The sequence below is a fragment of the Setaria italica genome, unplaced genomic scaffold (assembly GCF_000263155.2).
Source record: "Setaria italica strain Yugu1 unplaced genomic scaffold, Setaria_italica_v2.0 scaffold_11, whole genome shotgun sequence".
NCBI lineage: Eukaryota > Viridiplantae > Streptophyta > Magnoliopsida > Poales > Poaceae > Setaria > Setaria italica.
Genome location: NW_014576735.1, coordinates 192,179 through 206,333, shown reverse-complemented (window position 1 = coordinate 206,333; position 14,155 = coordinate 192,179). Strand labels below are relative to the sequence as shown.

The 14,155-nt window shown below is 46.9% G+C and overlaps 3 protein-coding genes across 4 annotated transcripts; 2 read left to right on the top strand and 1 right to left on the bottom strand.

Annotated features, from left to right (window-relative positions):
* Nucleotides 1–12: 12 nt before the first annotated feature.
* LOC101768010 (laccase-14) lies at nt 13–1,930 on the bottom strand. Its single transcript, XM_004987238.4, has 2 exons — nt 1,823–1,930; nt 13–1,745 (listed from the first exon to the last, which is right to left on the bottom strand). Exons 1-2 carry the CDS (start codon nt 1,928–1,930, stop codon nt 159–161), a joined length of 1,695 nt encoding a protein of 564 aa, XP_004987295.3. The 3' UTR covers nt 13–158.
* A 3,679-nt stretch (nt 1,931–5,609) lies between these two features.
* Nucleotides 5,610–9,321, top strand: LOC101761633 (putative pentatricopeptide repeat-containing protein At1g74580). 2 transcript variants are annotated; one of them, XM_022823617.1, is made up of 3 exons: nt 5,610–8,099; nt 8,203–8,266; nt 8,523–9,321. In XM_022823617.1, exon 1 carries the CDS (start codon nt 5,678–5,680, stop codon nt 7,922–7,924), a length of 2,247 nt encoding a protein of 748 aa, XP_022679352.1. In that variant the 5' UTR covers nt 5,610–5,677; the 3' UTR covers nt 7,925–8,099; nt 8,203–8,266; nt 8,523–9,321. The 2 variants fall into 2 exon arrangements, with proteins under 2 accessions (XP_022679352.1, XP_004987281.1); XM_004987224.3 differs by having other exon boundaries at nt 8,203–8,363.
* Nucleotides 9,322–9,677: 356 nt separating this feature from the next.
* LOC101760566 (transcription factor EMB1444) lies at nt 9,678–14,067 on the top strand. Its single transcript, XM_004987221.4, has 11 exons — nt 9,678–10,018; nt 10,341–10,773; nt 11,254–11,445; nt 11,563–11,641; nt 11,731–11,772; nt 11,895–11,954; nt 12,128–13,135; nt 13,241–13,318; nt 13,433–13,543; nt 13,613–13,738; nt 13,870–14,067. The coding sequence occupies exons 2-11, from the start codon at nt 10,676–10,678 to the stop codon at nt 13,939–13,941; spliced, it is 1,866 nt and encodes a 621-aa protein (XP_004987278.1). The 5' UTR covers nt 9,678–10,018; nt 10,341–10,675; the 3' UTR covers nt 13,942–14,067.
* The last annotated feature ends 88 nt before the right edge of the window (nt 14,068–14,155 follow it).

Genomic DNA, 14,155 nt, shown 5'->3' with positions numbered 1-14,155 from the left:
TACGCCAAATTGGAGAATCTGAATAGCAGCTTGTTGCAATTGCAACATATATACTCATCGGCAAGACACTGGCAACTGAACATAAAACTAAGTGCTAAGGAAGGAATAAAGAATGGAGGAGATGGAGTTTGTTTGTTCTTGATTTGCTAAGTGATTGATCAGCACCGGGGGTAGTCTGGCGGCGGCGGTGGGAGAACGGCGTCAGGCGTGGGGCCGTCGTCCACCTCGAAGATCATGGCCAGGCCGAAGGGCAGGTGCGAGTCCAGGTGGCAGTGCATGATCCACACGCCCGGGTTGTCAGCGGTGAAGCGGATGACGGCCCATCCGCCGGTGGGGACTGCGACGGTGTTGCGCTGGTGCGGGTTGACGAGGTTGTAGGCGCGCACGTGCCTGTGGGCGTTGAAGTTGCCGGCGCCCTGCGCCAGGACGTAGAAGTTGAAGCCGTGGAGGTGCAGCGGATGGTTCTCGGCGCCAAGGATGGCCGTGTTCTGCAGCACCACCTCCACCGTCTCGCCGTACCGCAGCGCCTTCACCTTGGTCCCCTTGGAGGTGAAGGCGAAGGCGGCGCCCGCCCCCGCCTCGCCCGAGAAGTCGAACATCACCGGCGGCCGGTCCGGGAACTCGCGCGTGTACACGCCGTCCGGATCGCCCCGCATGTGCGCCTCCAGCAGCGACATGGCCGCCGGGAACTGGAAGGACACGTTGTTCATGCTGCCCGCCACGGAGCCCAGCGTCCGGTTGCACAGCGTCTGCTCCGGCGCGCACGGCGTCACGCCCAGGCCGAAGGTCACCAGCATCCGCGTGTCCACGTGGAGCGGCACCGTCGGCGTGCTGTCCCGCAGCAGCCCGGTGAGGCCGGCGTAGAAGCGCTCGGCGGTGGCGCTGTCGTTGAACGCCGGCATGCTCGGCATCTCTGGCGGCGTTGCATCGTCTTGGTGGTAGTAGGTGATGAGGGCCGTGGCGGTGGCGCTGTAGGTTGCGTTGGCGAGGCTCTGGTACACCTGGGCGGCCATGTAGTAGCGACCCGGGTGGGCGTCGGCGCGCATGAGCGCGTCCACCGTCTGGCCCGGCGCGACGACGATGACGTCGGTGTGGTAGGGGTCGGTGTAGCAGGCGTCGGCGGCGACGACGGTGAAGGAGTGGGCGGCGACCTTGAAGAAGAGCTGGTAGTTGAGCGCGGCGTTGACGATGCGGAGCAGGTAAGTCCGGCCGCGCTCCACGGCGAGCAGCTGGTGGTCACCATCGACGAGGCCGTTGATGGTGAGCGCGACGGAGTTGTTGGGCGCGCCGCCGGCGAGGAGGGCCTGCCTCTCGACGTCGACGACGCTGGCGTTCCACCATTCGCCGAGGAGGATGGTGGCCTCGCGGTGGGGCTTGTCGAAGGGGTACCCCTCTGCCGGCGCCGGCCGCAGGAGCAGCGCGCCGTAGACGGTGGCGCGGAGGAAGGAGACGTGGGCGTGCCACCACAGCGTGCCCTCCTGCCCGGTGATGTTGAAGCGGTAGGTGTAGCGGCCGCCGCCGGGGCGGATGGGGCACTGCGACACCATGTTGGGCCCGTCCGCCCAGCTCGACTGCCGCTGCAGGATGCCGTGCCAGTGGATGCTCATGTTGTAGGGGGAGTTGTTCACGACGTGCACCACCACCGTGTCGCCGTCGCGGGCCTCGATCTTGGGGCCCGGGAACTGCCCGTTCACCGCCGTGATCACCTGGCTCCGGCCCAGACGCTCCACCGTCAGGTTGCCCACCTGATTGCCCACATAATTGGGGTAGGGTATGTTAATTATGAAGCAGACAGGGAGAACAGAGAACTGAATTAATTTACATTGAAGGTGTGCTCAACGATGGCCGCGTCAGCCAACATGCATCTTATGAGCAAGAAGCACAGGGCGAATGCGAGACGGAGCAACAGTAATGGCCTCGGCTGAGCCATTGGGGTATGATGCATTGCACTGCATGCTCAAGCTCTGTCATCTTTATAGCTAGAAGCTAGCTGCTGGTCGTCAGGTCTCGCATCCATCAGCTCGTGTTCTTGCAAATTAGCTTAATTTGCAAGCATTGTTTTGCATCACAAGATATTATGTATAATAAATCCCATCATGCTGTTACCGCAGCAGCAGGCTGCAGTTATCCAGTCAGTCCTCAGGACAGATGATGATCATATTGGAGTTGGTCAGAAAGAGGAGGCAGCTGCATATGATCTTGTTTTTTCCCAATTCATTTCATACGCAAACGCCGGCACCTCCCATGCATTCACACGCCACCCTGTCACACTAACTAGCTGTTTTTTTTTTGACAAAACGCTAACTAACTGTTGGTGTTGCCGTGTTCAGTTAACACAAGCAAATGAAAGAAAACCCTGCCTGCAAGGTAGGTCTTGTTTACAACGGTTTGGTCCCTCTGCAGCCATTGTCTTTGACAGTAAGTGTTCCGGCCATTGTCTTTTAAGGTGCATCGTATCTCTGTAGGTATTAATCCGACATTTGTTTACTTGAAACCTTAACTTCATGTATGACCAAAGATGGAGCTGGGCCGGTCCAGCGCTAGAGCCACTTCATGGGCCAATTACACTAGCTTTACATATTTTATAGTGTGGAGAAATTCAGCCCATGCTAGAGCCGGGCCCAGTAACCATAGGTCTTCCTCCACCCACCCTTGGGAATGGCAGCTCCTATAAACATAGCCTATACTGTAACGATGCTTGTGGAGTTGGCGATAGTTTACAAGAATAGGTTCAGTACAAGGACGAATGATTCACTATCCAATTTCTCCGGCAAGCCGGCCGAGTTCTAGTATTACAGAGTTTCCGAATCTCACTAGGATACTCAAGTTCTTGGTATATTCTTTAGTGTGGAGAAATTCAGCCCACACTTGGAAGCCCCACTCGCACTCTTGGACGATATAATTAGCGTTGCCTCTTGTGTTATGTACGGATTACCAGCATTTTACTCAGTTAGCTAGCATATTAGTGACCGGTTTTATTTTTAGAATCTTGATACAATATATATCCGTGCTGGTGTATAAGCAGAGCCCGTAGTAGTTACTCCCTTCGTTCCAAATTATAGATCGTTTTAACTTTTTTAGTTCATAGATATTATCATGCACCTAGACATACACTATATCTAGATGCATAATATTATCTATAAACTTAAAAAAATTAAAATAACCTACAATTTAGAACGGACGAAGCATACATCAACAAGCCATGCATGCCGGAGTAATGTTAATTACTACCGGGTGCAATATATACACAAGTATCCATCCCGAACCTAGTTGTAATTTGGTTTGGTTAATCAGTATAATATTCTTACCGGGTCACAACCAAGTTTGACAGTGATAATTGCTTATCCTTGCCGGGGCTTACATGCACCGGCACAGATACATTCTTCCCTCATCTGCGTCGGCTTTGCTGCGCCGGCTCAAGAGAGGTGATCTCCAATGGTGAGAAGCAGGTCCCCGTCTCTAGAAGAGGGTTAATTAGAGAGGTGTGAAAACTGTAAAAACAATGGGAGAGGTTTTGATTTTTGAACTTTCTATAGAAGCCATCTATGTCTCGATCTCGAAGGTAAGAGTACCATGTCCCAAGCATTTTTTTAAATTTTTTTGGAGACACATATTCATATATATGCACGTAAACACATATTATGTTTTTTTTTCTTGCATACTCCCTCCGTTCCAAATTGTAGGTCGATTTTGACTAGATATAGTGTATATCTAGATAATAATATTTATGAAGGATCTAAAAGAACCAAAACGATTTACAATTTGGAATGGAGCAGTACAGGGATACACACAAATATATATAATACATAGACTGACTTATATGTGCATCTAAAATAGTAGTACACATGCATGTCTGCGCGCATGGTGTCATGCACATAACATATATACCAGTTTTTATTGTAGATATCGATAGCATGCATGCCAGTAGCTGCTGCTTCCTGCTGCTCACTACTAGGGAATGCACCATCAGTACCAGTTGGGAACCTCTTTGATACCGGTTTCACAACCGATACTACTAGTTCAGTACTAAATGGGACCCTTTATTACCGGTTGAATTTCAACCGGTACTAAAGGTGTATTAAAAAATAAAAAATTTAAAATCCCTCGTCGACCCTGCCCCGCTCGGCCCTGCCTCCGGCAGCCCCCACCCTCCCGGCTGATCATTGCAATTTTTGAAACGGGCGCCCACGACAGCCACTACCCCGAAAAACCCGACGCGCCGGCGCGGTGAAAATTCCATTTTTACCCTTTCTTTAGGCATCCTATAATAACATTTCACCGCAGCCTGCCCACCACTCCCGCCCACCCGCCGCCGCCCCCGCCACCACTCACCTTGCCCCGCCGTTGCTCCTCACTGTTGGTGAGGGGCGAGCGGAGGGGGGAGGGGAGGTAGAGGAAGGGGCCGGGAGAGGAGGTGCTGAGAGCAAGGAGATAAGAAGGGAGAGGAAGCGGCTGGGAGAGGAAGGGAGACGGGAGAGATAGAGGAGAGAGATAGGAAGGGAGACGGATGGATGCGGCAGGCTGCGGGTGGAGCTCTAGTACCAGGTGGAGCTTCCACTCGGTACTAAAGTGCCTAAGAGCCTTTAGTACTGGGTGGAGCCCCCACCCGGTACTAATGGGGGTTAGGGGGCTCATCGGGAACTATCCGTTAAACCCGGTACTAATACTCATATTAGTACCGGGTCAAAATGCAACCGATACTGAGCCTAGGGACGAATGCTCAGTTTTTCAGTAGCGTGCCGCCGTGATCACCATCCAATATTATATATGTTTAATTTGCAGAGGAACGAAGCTAATAAGGAAGGAGATGGAGGCTGCTAGTGCTAGCTTTCCTCTCTGTTGGCACTGGCTGGCCCAATGCAATGCGATGCAACTTTGTTTTATAGATGGAGAGACGGCCTATGCTGGTAGCTGGACTTATATGCATCGATATCGGTCGTTTTCTATACATGGATCGATCGAATCGATTGTTTATGTACATGCATGTACTGAACTACTGATGGATGCATGTCCTGAACTACTGATGGATGAGGATTCAACAACACACAGCACATGCATGCGAATGCGATGCAGCAGGCCAGGTATGCTCAAATTAATGGCCTGGATTCATTCATTGATGCATGCATGCATCCATGTGATGCTTGGCAGCAGATAGATAGACGCGTGCAATGGACTCAACATCACATCTCGAATATATATGCATGCATAATGTTACAGCAGGCTATTCCGTTCATGAACAAAGTTGCATCAAGTGCCAGAGCGCCGACCACCATAACTGTCGTCGATCTGGTCGGCACAACCGGCGGTTGACGGTTGACAGCTGCACATGCTGCTACCTAGCTAGCTAGCTAATAGATGAGGGGATGGATCGGATTGTACGTGCGGATATGGATCGATGGTGGAATAAGAGAGCAGTCACGTCATGCTGTGGAATCATGCATGAATGCATTGCGAAGCCCAATGTCTCCTCAACTCAAGTGGAGGAGTCGAGGAGGAGAGGAGCCCAACAGGCCCCGAACTGCGTCCTATCGGGCCGGGCCGAGCCACCATAAATGCATACGACCCAGCCCATATGGATGACGGATGTTTTGCAAAATAGTCCTCCATTGCAATTACGCCGCCAGGGGCCGCCGGATCGGAATGGTCCTCCCCGCCGCCGCCCCGCGCCGCGGATGCGATGCCGCCGCGCCCGCCGCCAGTAATCACCCGCCACCCTCTCCAGCTACCCGCCTCCGCCTCCGAGCCCACTGCCTCCACGCTCCCCTCCTATCGCGCGCTCATCCGCGACCTCGCCTCCGCCGGCCGCCTCGATGACGTCGACGCCGCCCTCGCCTCAGCGCGCTCCCGCCTCGCCCCCGACTCCCTCCAACCGCTCTACGTGGCCTCCATTCAATCCTACGCCCGCGCCGGCCGCCTCCGCGCCGCCGTCGACACTTTCGAGCGCATGGACCTCTTCGGCTGCCCGCCCGCCACCCCCGCCTATAACGCCATCATGGACGCCCTCGTCAACGCCGACTACCACGACCAGGCTCACAAGGTCTACGTCAGGATGCTTGCCGCCGGCGTTCCTCCCGACGTCCGCACCCACACCGTCCGCCTCAAGTCCTTCTGCCTCACCGGCCGCCCGCACGTAGCGCTGCGCCTGCTGCGCACCTTGCCGGACCGTGGCTGTGACGCCAAACCGCTCGCCTACTGCACGGTCGTGCGGGGGCTCTATGCCAACGGCCGGGGTCACGACGCACGTCACCTGTTCGATGAAATGCTCGGGAGGGATGTCTTCCCTGACGTTGCCACTTTCAACAATGTCTTGCACCCTCTTTGCCAGAAAGGGGATATCATGGAGTCCGGGGCCCTTCTCGCCAAGGTCCTCAAGCGGGGGATGTCGGCCAACAAGTTCACCTACAACATATGGATCCGTGGGCTCTGTGAAGGTGGCATGTTGGGAGAGGCTGTTGCGCTCGTGGAGAGGATGGACTACTCCATTTTGCCTGATGTTGTGACTTACAACACACTGATGCGCGGCCTTTGCAAGAACTCCAAGGTCTGGGAAGCTGCGAAGTATCTTCGTAGGATGATGAACCGGGGATGCATGCCAGATGATTTCACCTACAACACCATCATCGATGGCTACTGCAAGAGGGGCTTGCTGCAGGAAGCTACCGAGCTTCTGAAAGATGCTGTCTTCAAAGGTTTTGTGCCTGACCGGGTCACATATTGCTCACTGATCAATGGACTGTGCGCCGAGGGTGATGTCGAGAGGGCCCTGGAGCTCTTTAGCGAGGCACGGGCAAAAGACCTGAAGCCTGACCTTGTCGTCTACAACTCTCTTGTCAAGGGGCTTTGTCGTCAGGGCCTGATCTTGCATGCCTTGCAGATCATGAATGAGATGGTCGAGGATGGCTGCCATCCCGACATTTGGACGTACAACATTGTCATCAATGGACTATGCAAAATGGGAAATATTTCAGATGCGACAGTTGTAATGAATGATGCCATTGTGAAAGGATACCTTCCAGATGTCTTTACCTTCAACACATTGATTGATGGCTACTGCAAGAGGTTGAAGCTGGACAGAGCACTTCAGCTTGTTGAAAGAATGTGGACATATGGCATCGCCCCTGATGCTATTACATACAACTCGGTTCTGAATGGCCTCTGCAAAGCTGGGAAGTCCAAGGAAGTCAACGAAACATTCGAAGAGATGATTCTTAAAGGATGCCAACCAAATGCTATTACGTACAACATACTGATAGAGAATTTTTGCAAGATCAACCAACTAGAAGCGGCTTCTGGGGTGATACTCAGGATGAGTCAGGAAGGGTTAGTTCCTGATGCAGTTAGTTTCAACACGCTGATTCATGGGTTCTGCAGGAATGGTGATCTTGATGGAGCATACCTACTTTTTCAGAAGTTGGATGAGAAAGGGTACTCTGCGACAGCTGATACTTTCAACATCTTGATTGGTGCATATTCTAGTAAGCTGAATATGGAAATGGCTGAAAATATTTTCGATGAAATGATAAGCAAGAGCTATAAACCCGATCTCTATACGTATCGTGTTCTTATTGATGGGTCATGCAAGGCTGCAAATGTTGACCGTGCATATGCGCATCTGACAGAAATGGTAAACAAGGGTTTTGTTCCATCCATGGTGACTTTTGGTCGTGTAATAAATTCACTTGCAGTGAATCATCGGATTTCCGAAGCTGTTTCCGTTATTCACATCATGTTGAGAATAGGAGTTGTTCCCGAGGTTGTTGATACCATCTTAAGTGCTGATAAGAAGGAGATAGCTGCACCAAAGATACTTGTTGAGGAATTGATGAAGAAGGGTCACATTAGTTACTCTACTTATGAAGTTCTCCATGAAGGGGTCAGAGATAACAGTTTAACTAGAAAAGCTCGAAAGGAAAAGTTCATCTAGTGTGTTTACTTCACATCAGTAAAAAATCATGCCAGTAAGCCGAAGCAGCTTCGATGTTCCTGAACATAAGATCTGCTTATGCTAATAGTTCTTGTACTTCTGTACTTATTTGCTCAGAATATGGAGTCTATCGAGACATTTCTATGTATGTTTTGAAGGCTCATGGTAGTTCAAGGTAATTCTAAGGAGCTGGAAAGAGTATAATAATATGTTAGCTACAGTTTCTTTTCATTCTGAATATCCGAGTAAAGGCTTCACTCTGTGGCTGCTGATGGCAGGCACTCAATGTTTGAAGTCAATGTTGGAAGGCACGCATTGCTCATAAGAAGTACTTGTGAAATTGTGAGTAATTGGCCATGTTCTATGTCTTGCTTACAAATTTCATGGGGAGTGCCCTAATCCCCCTCTATCGGCTTATTTGAATGCAGTCCCACTCGAGGTACATAGTAAAATACTATTTTGGGCATTTCTAAGTTACTCTATAGTCTGTACATTATAAAGACATGCTAAAAAACGTTGATAAGTTTGTTGATATTGACATATACAATACTGACATGTAATTAGATCCTGACTATATTTCTATAACCTGTTAATGCAGGCTGCTGTGCTCTTCTGAGTTCTGACTGAGCTTGTGACAAGATTCTGTCCACCTCCTCTCTGTTGCTGCTTGTGCTTCTATATGTTTTCTCTGCCATTTGATAAAGAAGGATGACAGGCACCTCATGTTTCTCACCAGCAGTTTTTCAGAGACACAAGGGCTGACCTGGGGTGATGAACTAAATTTCCAAGGCTCTACTACAACCAATGAAATACCTGCATTCTCTAATCTGTTCCTGGCAGTCTGCTGTAACACACAGGATCAAGTGATACATCTCAGTGTGAAGTTATTCCATTAATTTGCTTTGTGCAACCTAACTGTTTTTTTCTACATGCTGCATGTCTAGCTCTATACTTGTCTGTGCATGGATTATATTTCTAGGCTGGCTTGTATTTGCAAATGGAGGGGTTTTGCCTGTTCGAGACGGCAGTCAAGACATTCTAATTCTATACAGACAGGACAAATAATAATTATGGAAAATCTTTCAGCATTAGAAATGGTAATAGTGTTATGATATGTGTAAACCAAGTATCAACTGATATTTTTTTGAGAAGTGGACCAACTGAATTAACCACAAGTCGGAAGTAACACAATTTATTAAACTACATGTACCAGACTGACGGGGAGAAGAAGCTTTTATTTGCTAACGTTTTCCAAAAAGACGCGCCTGGTCAGTTGAGCGCCTCTTAATTAGGCCAAACTAATCGATCCTTATCAGCTTATGTCATGCCAGCAGAAAAGAGAGGAAATGCTTAAAGGAAGAGAGCACCATATATAGTCAACCATCACAACTCACCTACCAAACGGTTGCCTTTACCAATAAAAAAAATTGGGGTAAGCATGATGCAACTGATTTAGACTACTTAGCTTCCTCAACCATTATTGGTGATGTCTTGCCAAAAAATGTGGACCATACAATATAGTAATATGTTGACTTGTTGCAAAATGTGGACTCAGAACCAGCTCTCTGTTTTTTTTTCTCGAATCATAACCAGCCAGCTTTGTAGTTACTCGATTATATATTGAACTTATATTACTTGATTCACCTCTTGCTACGTTGTCTTGGACCTGCAGCTACTAACTAATGTCATGGAATGGACACCTTGAAAAAAGGTATTATGTTTATTTAAAGAAGTATTTTGGTAGCTTGTCAATCGTTCCTTTCTTGAAATCTTGTCAGCATCGCCAACTGTGGACCGCTCTTCGATCGCTTGTTTTTTTTCCTGCATTTAATCTTGCATGTACTGCTAATTGTCTGTGGTAGAAGACATCATCTATATATTTGTGAGAAGACTTCCCTACTGTATCTGTTAAAAAATAATAGTGCCTAGTAAAATCAAGGTCTTAAAGCAGCTAATGTCCTGCTGGTTAGAAGGGAACCAATAGGACCCAACTGCCCTCCTCCTCAGCCTGGCTTTCATTGGTGCCACCTCTTGGCCTTGGTCTCCTCTCACGTTCTCTGCTTCTTCTACAGATCGATTATATTCTTATTTCAGGTCTGTTTAAACCCTTGTCAAATAGAATCAAACCTTGTTTGGCAGATCTCGTTTCATCTTTCACTCAATTATATTTTTGTTTCATAAATATCAAAATCGCAATCTTTGATTGTTCTTGCAGTATGTTCCCCTCCCTTTTCTTTGAGTCCATCTTTTCAGTTTTGGTGAATAAAAAGGAATGTCAAATTTACAGAGCACAAACTGTTTTTGATTTGCCTAAAAGATGCTCAATCTGCTATCTTTGCTCTGAACTTTAAAATTTTGAGAGTTATTTTCTGCTGCATGTCTTCTGAGTTCTGACGTCTAAATCATATACCTGCAGCACCGGACCTTGAGGCTCTCAAGACTTGCTCTCTTTCAAGATGTTGCCTCTTGAAAATGAGCCTGGCCACTGAATTTTCTTGATTAGTCTTGCAAGGAGTTAAGTGAGGGGAATTAACGATAATTAGAAGAGTTATGGGAGTTGTGCTTCTGGGTTTCTTGGGCCAGTTAATTAAACGACGAGCTTCTTTGCGGTGGAAGCAAGCGGGAAGAGCATCTTACCGCTGCAGCTAGCCTCCTGGTCTTTCTTAACTTCCTGCTACTTAGATACATAATTCTCCTAGAACATTCATGTACCTTTATGCATGAAATTTGAGCTGTAGCCACATTAAAGGGATGGGCACACATATGATACAATTGTTACAAGGCCTGTGTTCTGATGGTCTATGGAGGTATGCCATCTTCTGGTCTTTCAAAAGCGAGATGAGTGGGTGGTAAGTCTATTTGTTTGTTTCTGGCACACTGTTATTGACCTAGCATGCATGAAAATTCGAAGTATAACTCCAATTCTCATATCAAGTCCAAGAATAACTACTGCTCACTATACAATCTTCAAGCATGCTCAAATAACTTTCCATAGCTTAAAGTCATGGTTGTAACTAGACCTCCTATGATTGAATGAGAGCATTAGCCAAAAGCTTATACTTGAAGTTGGCATGGATTAGCACAAACTTGGTGTTAAGAAATTTCTGTTTGTAGTGTCTTCATCTCACTCTTTTTTTTTTCTCGAACACGCAAGAGAGCTGCGCATCTTTGTATTAAGAGAGGGAAAAATGGGCCAAATTACAAAACAACATCACCCCACTTTGAGCCAGGGCAGGGGATTTTGGGGTTTCACAAAAAAAGACTTACAGAAAAACAACACTAAGGAGTCTTCATCTCACTCTTTCATAATTGGATAATATGTCTTGCAGGATCTTGACTTGGGGCGATGGCTATGTTGATAAAGTGATAAAAGACAGACAAGTGGGAGATCTTTCTTCTGGCCCCACTGTTAGTAAGATTCAGATGGTATCATCCTCTTGCTACAACAAATGCTATCCATTTTGCCCCATTGAGGCAGCACTGCTGAGAATGACTAGCCATTTGTACCCTCTTGGAGAAGGGTAAGCATGCTTGCATACTACTCAACTTCTTTCAGTTAATGTTGGATGCACCTGTTTTGCGAATAATTTTTTTCCCAAGCCTAAGGTTATTGTCTGTAACATTTCCTACTTTGACAGGATTATTGGTAAAGTAGCACTTACAGGACAACATTGCTTGATTTCTGCTAACGAGCTTTGTTCAAGATCTATGCCTAAGGTGAGTTGATTTTACAGTTAGCAGTCCACATCTATGTAATGTTGATCTTGCATAGCAGAGGATGTGGTTTCAACATCTTATCTTTTCAGTACCGAGAAGACTGGGAGCTTCAATTTGCAGCAGGAATCAAGGTAACTGACTTATATTTTTCAATTACCGGATATCACTTACAGTTTATGCCTATATTAAACAGCTGCACTGCAAACATCCTGCTTGACTAAACTGATATCTGTATTTTTTTTTTTACCTGTAGACAGTACTGCTTGTACCAGTGGTTCCTCACGGGGTTCTTCAATTGGGCTCTTTACATAAGGTACGCTCAGCTTGTCTAATAAAATAATTTTTTTAGTATGATTGGTATTTGATAACCAATGTGTCTACATTGTTCCATCAATTGAGGAATATCATGGGTTTAGAGAGTCTGAGCCATTGCTGCATAACTGGGATGCTTAATTCAAAATGTTGTTGCAAATTCACTTCCTTCAGGTTTTTGAAAGTTCAGCATTGGTGGCACTCATCAAGGACTTGTTTCATGAGCTTTATGATGATCCGGTTTCTCATACCTCATTATCTGTTGGGCCTGCCTACTCAAATACTTTGAGGTCACCTACTGCAACTCTATCAAATGAACATCCAGACGTCAACTTGTTTGAGATCGATAGTTCAGCTGAGCTTTTGAATGATCACCTCAGTTTGACACATGCCTTCAGTTCACCGGAATTTCCAATATCAGAAGACATCACTATTGGCTCTTACAGAACTAGTCCAACAGGTCCGCCTAATGGACTGTTGGATGGTAATGGAACCATGGAGTATGAATATTTCAATGGCTTTACCCTGACAGATATGGCACATGGATATCAAGAGAATACTTGTGGTGATGGCAGCACTGTTCTAAATTATGGTGTAGTGATTCCAAATTCTTCAACTCATTCAGAATTTCACAGAGATCTCATGGAAATGTGCAGGGAAGAACATGAGCTCTTCATGTGGCATAGTAGGTTGAAGCATACAAGCTCTGCTCCCCTTCAAATGAATGGCAACAATGCTGACTTTTACGTGGAGCTTGAAACCAACAATTATGCAGAACTGTTACTAGATACTGTAATTGACCAGATTGGTCATACGTCGAATAATGCATCTTCTCACTCAACTAATTCTCCATTTACACGCGAAACACAAATTGAAAAAGATCATGCGTTGAGGCTGGATGAATCGTCAGTTCCTGATATCCCTGGTGGTCAAGAACTTTCACCTATCCCCATGAATGAGAACGAAGGCTTCATAATTTGTGCAACGACTGATGCTTCACCTACAGAAACCAACAAGACCATAACTGAAGAATACATAGTTCGAAATACATTGGGGACAAATTCAGCTAAAATAAAAAAAAGATGCAGGAAAGTTGAGCTCCAGAGACCAAGACCAAGAGACAGGCAATTGATCCAAGATAGGATGAAGGGATTGAGGGAGCTCATTCCAAATGCATCAAAGGTTTGGCTTCTAACTTCTTCTTTTTTGTTTCAAGCCTCGTTAAAGCTGTGTTTGGATGGCAAAAATGAAGTGATAAGTGCTGATTACATCTTGTTGCATAAACAGTGCAGCATTGATGCTCTACTGGACAAAACCATAGCATACATGCTGTTCCTCCAGAGTGTATCCGAGAAAGCTGAGAAGGTAAGCTTCTTTAAATCCAAATATATCCTATCATATATTGAGTCAACAAGTCCATGTGGTATTTGTATTTTAAGTCTGATGCTTGATTTCTGTTTTGCCGCAACACTGAAACAGATTCAGAATACATTGGAAGACAAGGAGTCCCGCGATGAGACAAAGAAACAACTTGAAAGCTGCCCTCTGAGAGTTGAAGAGCTCGATATGCCTGACCATCTTCTCATTGAGGTGACGTTCTGCATGCATGGGTTTTGTCTTTTCGTAATGGGAAGTATTCTCATCAATTGCTTCATCCAGATGATGTGCGAGGATTATGAAGTCTTTCTTGAGATGGCGCATGTGCTGAAGGGCCTTGAGGTGAGCATACTAAAAGGAGTGCTGGAGCATCGTTCCGACAAGCTCTGGGCTCGCGTTGTCGTCGAGGTACATCAAAGACCCTCTCTCCTTTGTTTTCAACCCATTGTGGTTGTGGAGTGGTGCATCAAAGATCGATTATACCTTGGAGCACGTTCATACAAATCTTATTTGGCTGTGTTCTGCCACGTCTCTCGCAGGCATCGGGAGGTTTCAGCCAGACGCAGATTCTGTGCCCACTGATGCATCTCCTGCACAGGAGATTCAGTTAGCATGGCTTGTCCTTGAAATGTTTGTGGTTCATTTTGGATTGGTTGATGCAGTCTGTTCGCTTGGTACTTTACTACTATGTACTTACAGCCAAATAAATGGATTCACAATGCATTTACATCACAACAGGACTGGGATGTTATCCACATTAAAACTCAATATTCGATGTTGCTAAAAAAGGTACCAACCAGGAAACTATCGAAAATTTCATTCGCG

Coding starts and splice junctions, on each gene's coding strand:
- LOC101760566 (XM_004987221.4), top strand. CDS start 10,676: ATGGGCACACATATGATACAATTGTTACAAGGCCTGTGTTCTGATGGT. Junction 10,774..11,253: donor AAAAGCGAGATGAGTGGGTG/GTAAGTCTATTT, acceptor TATGTCTTGCAG/GATCTTGACTTGGGGCGATG. Junction 11,642..11,730: donor GTTCAAGATCTATGCCTAAG/GTGAGTTGATTT, acceptor TTATCTTTTCAG/TACCGAGAAGACTGGGAGCT.
- LOC101768010 (XM_004987238.4), bottom strand. CDS start 1,930: ATGGCTCAGCCGAGGCCATTACTGTTGCTCCGTCTCGCATTCGCCCTG. Junction 1,746..1,822: donor TCGTTGAGCACACCTTCAAT/GTAAATTAATTC, acceptor GTGGGCAATCAG/GTGGGCAACCTGACGGTGGA.
- LOC101761633 (XM_022823617.1), top strand. CDS start 5,678: ATGCCGCCGCGCCCGCCGCCAGTAATCACCCGCCACCCTCTCCAGCTA.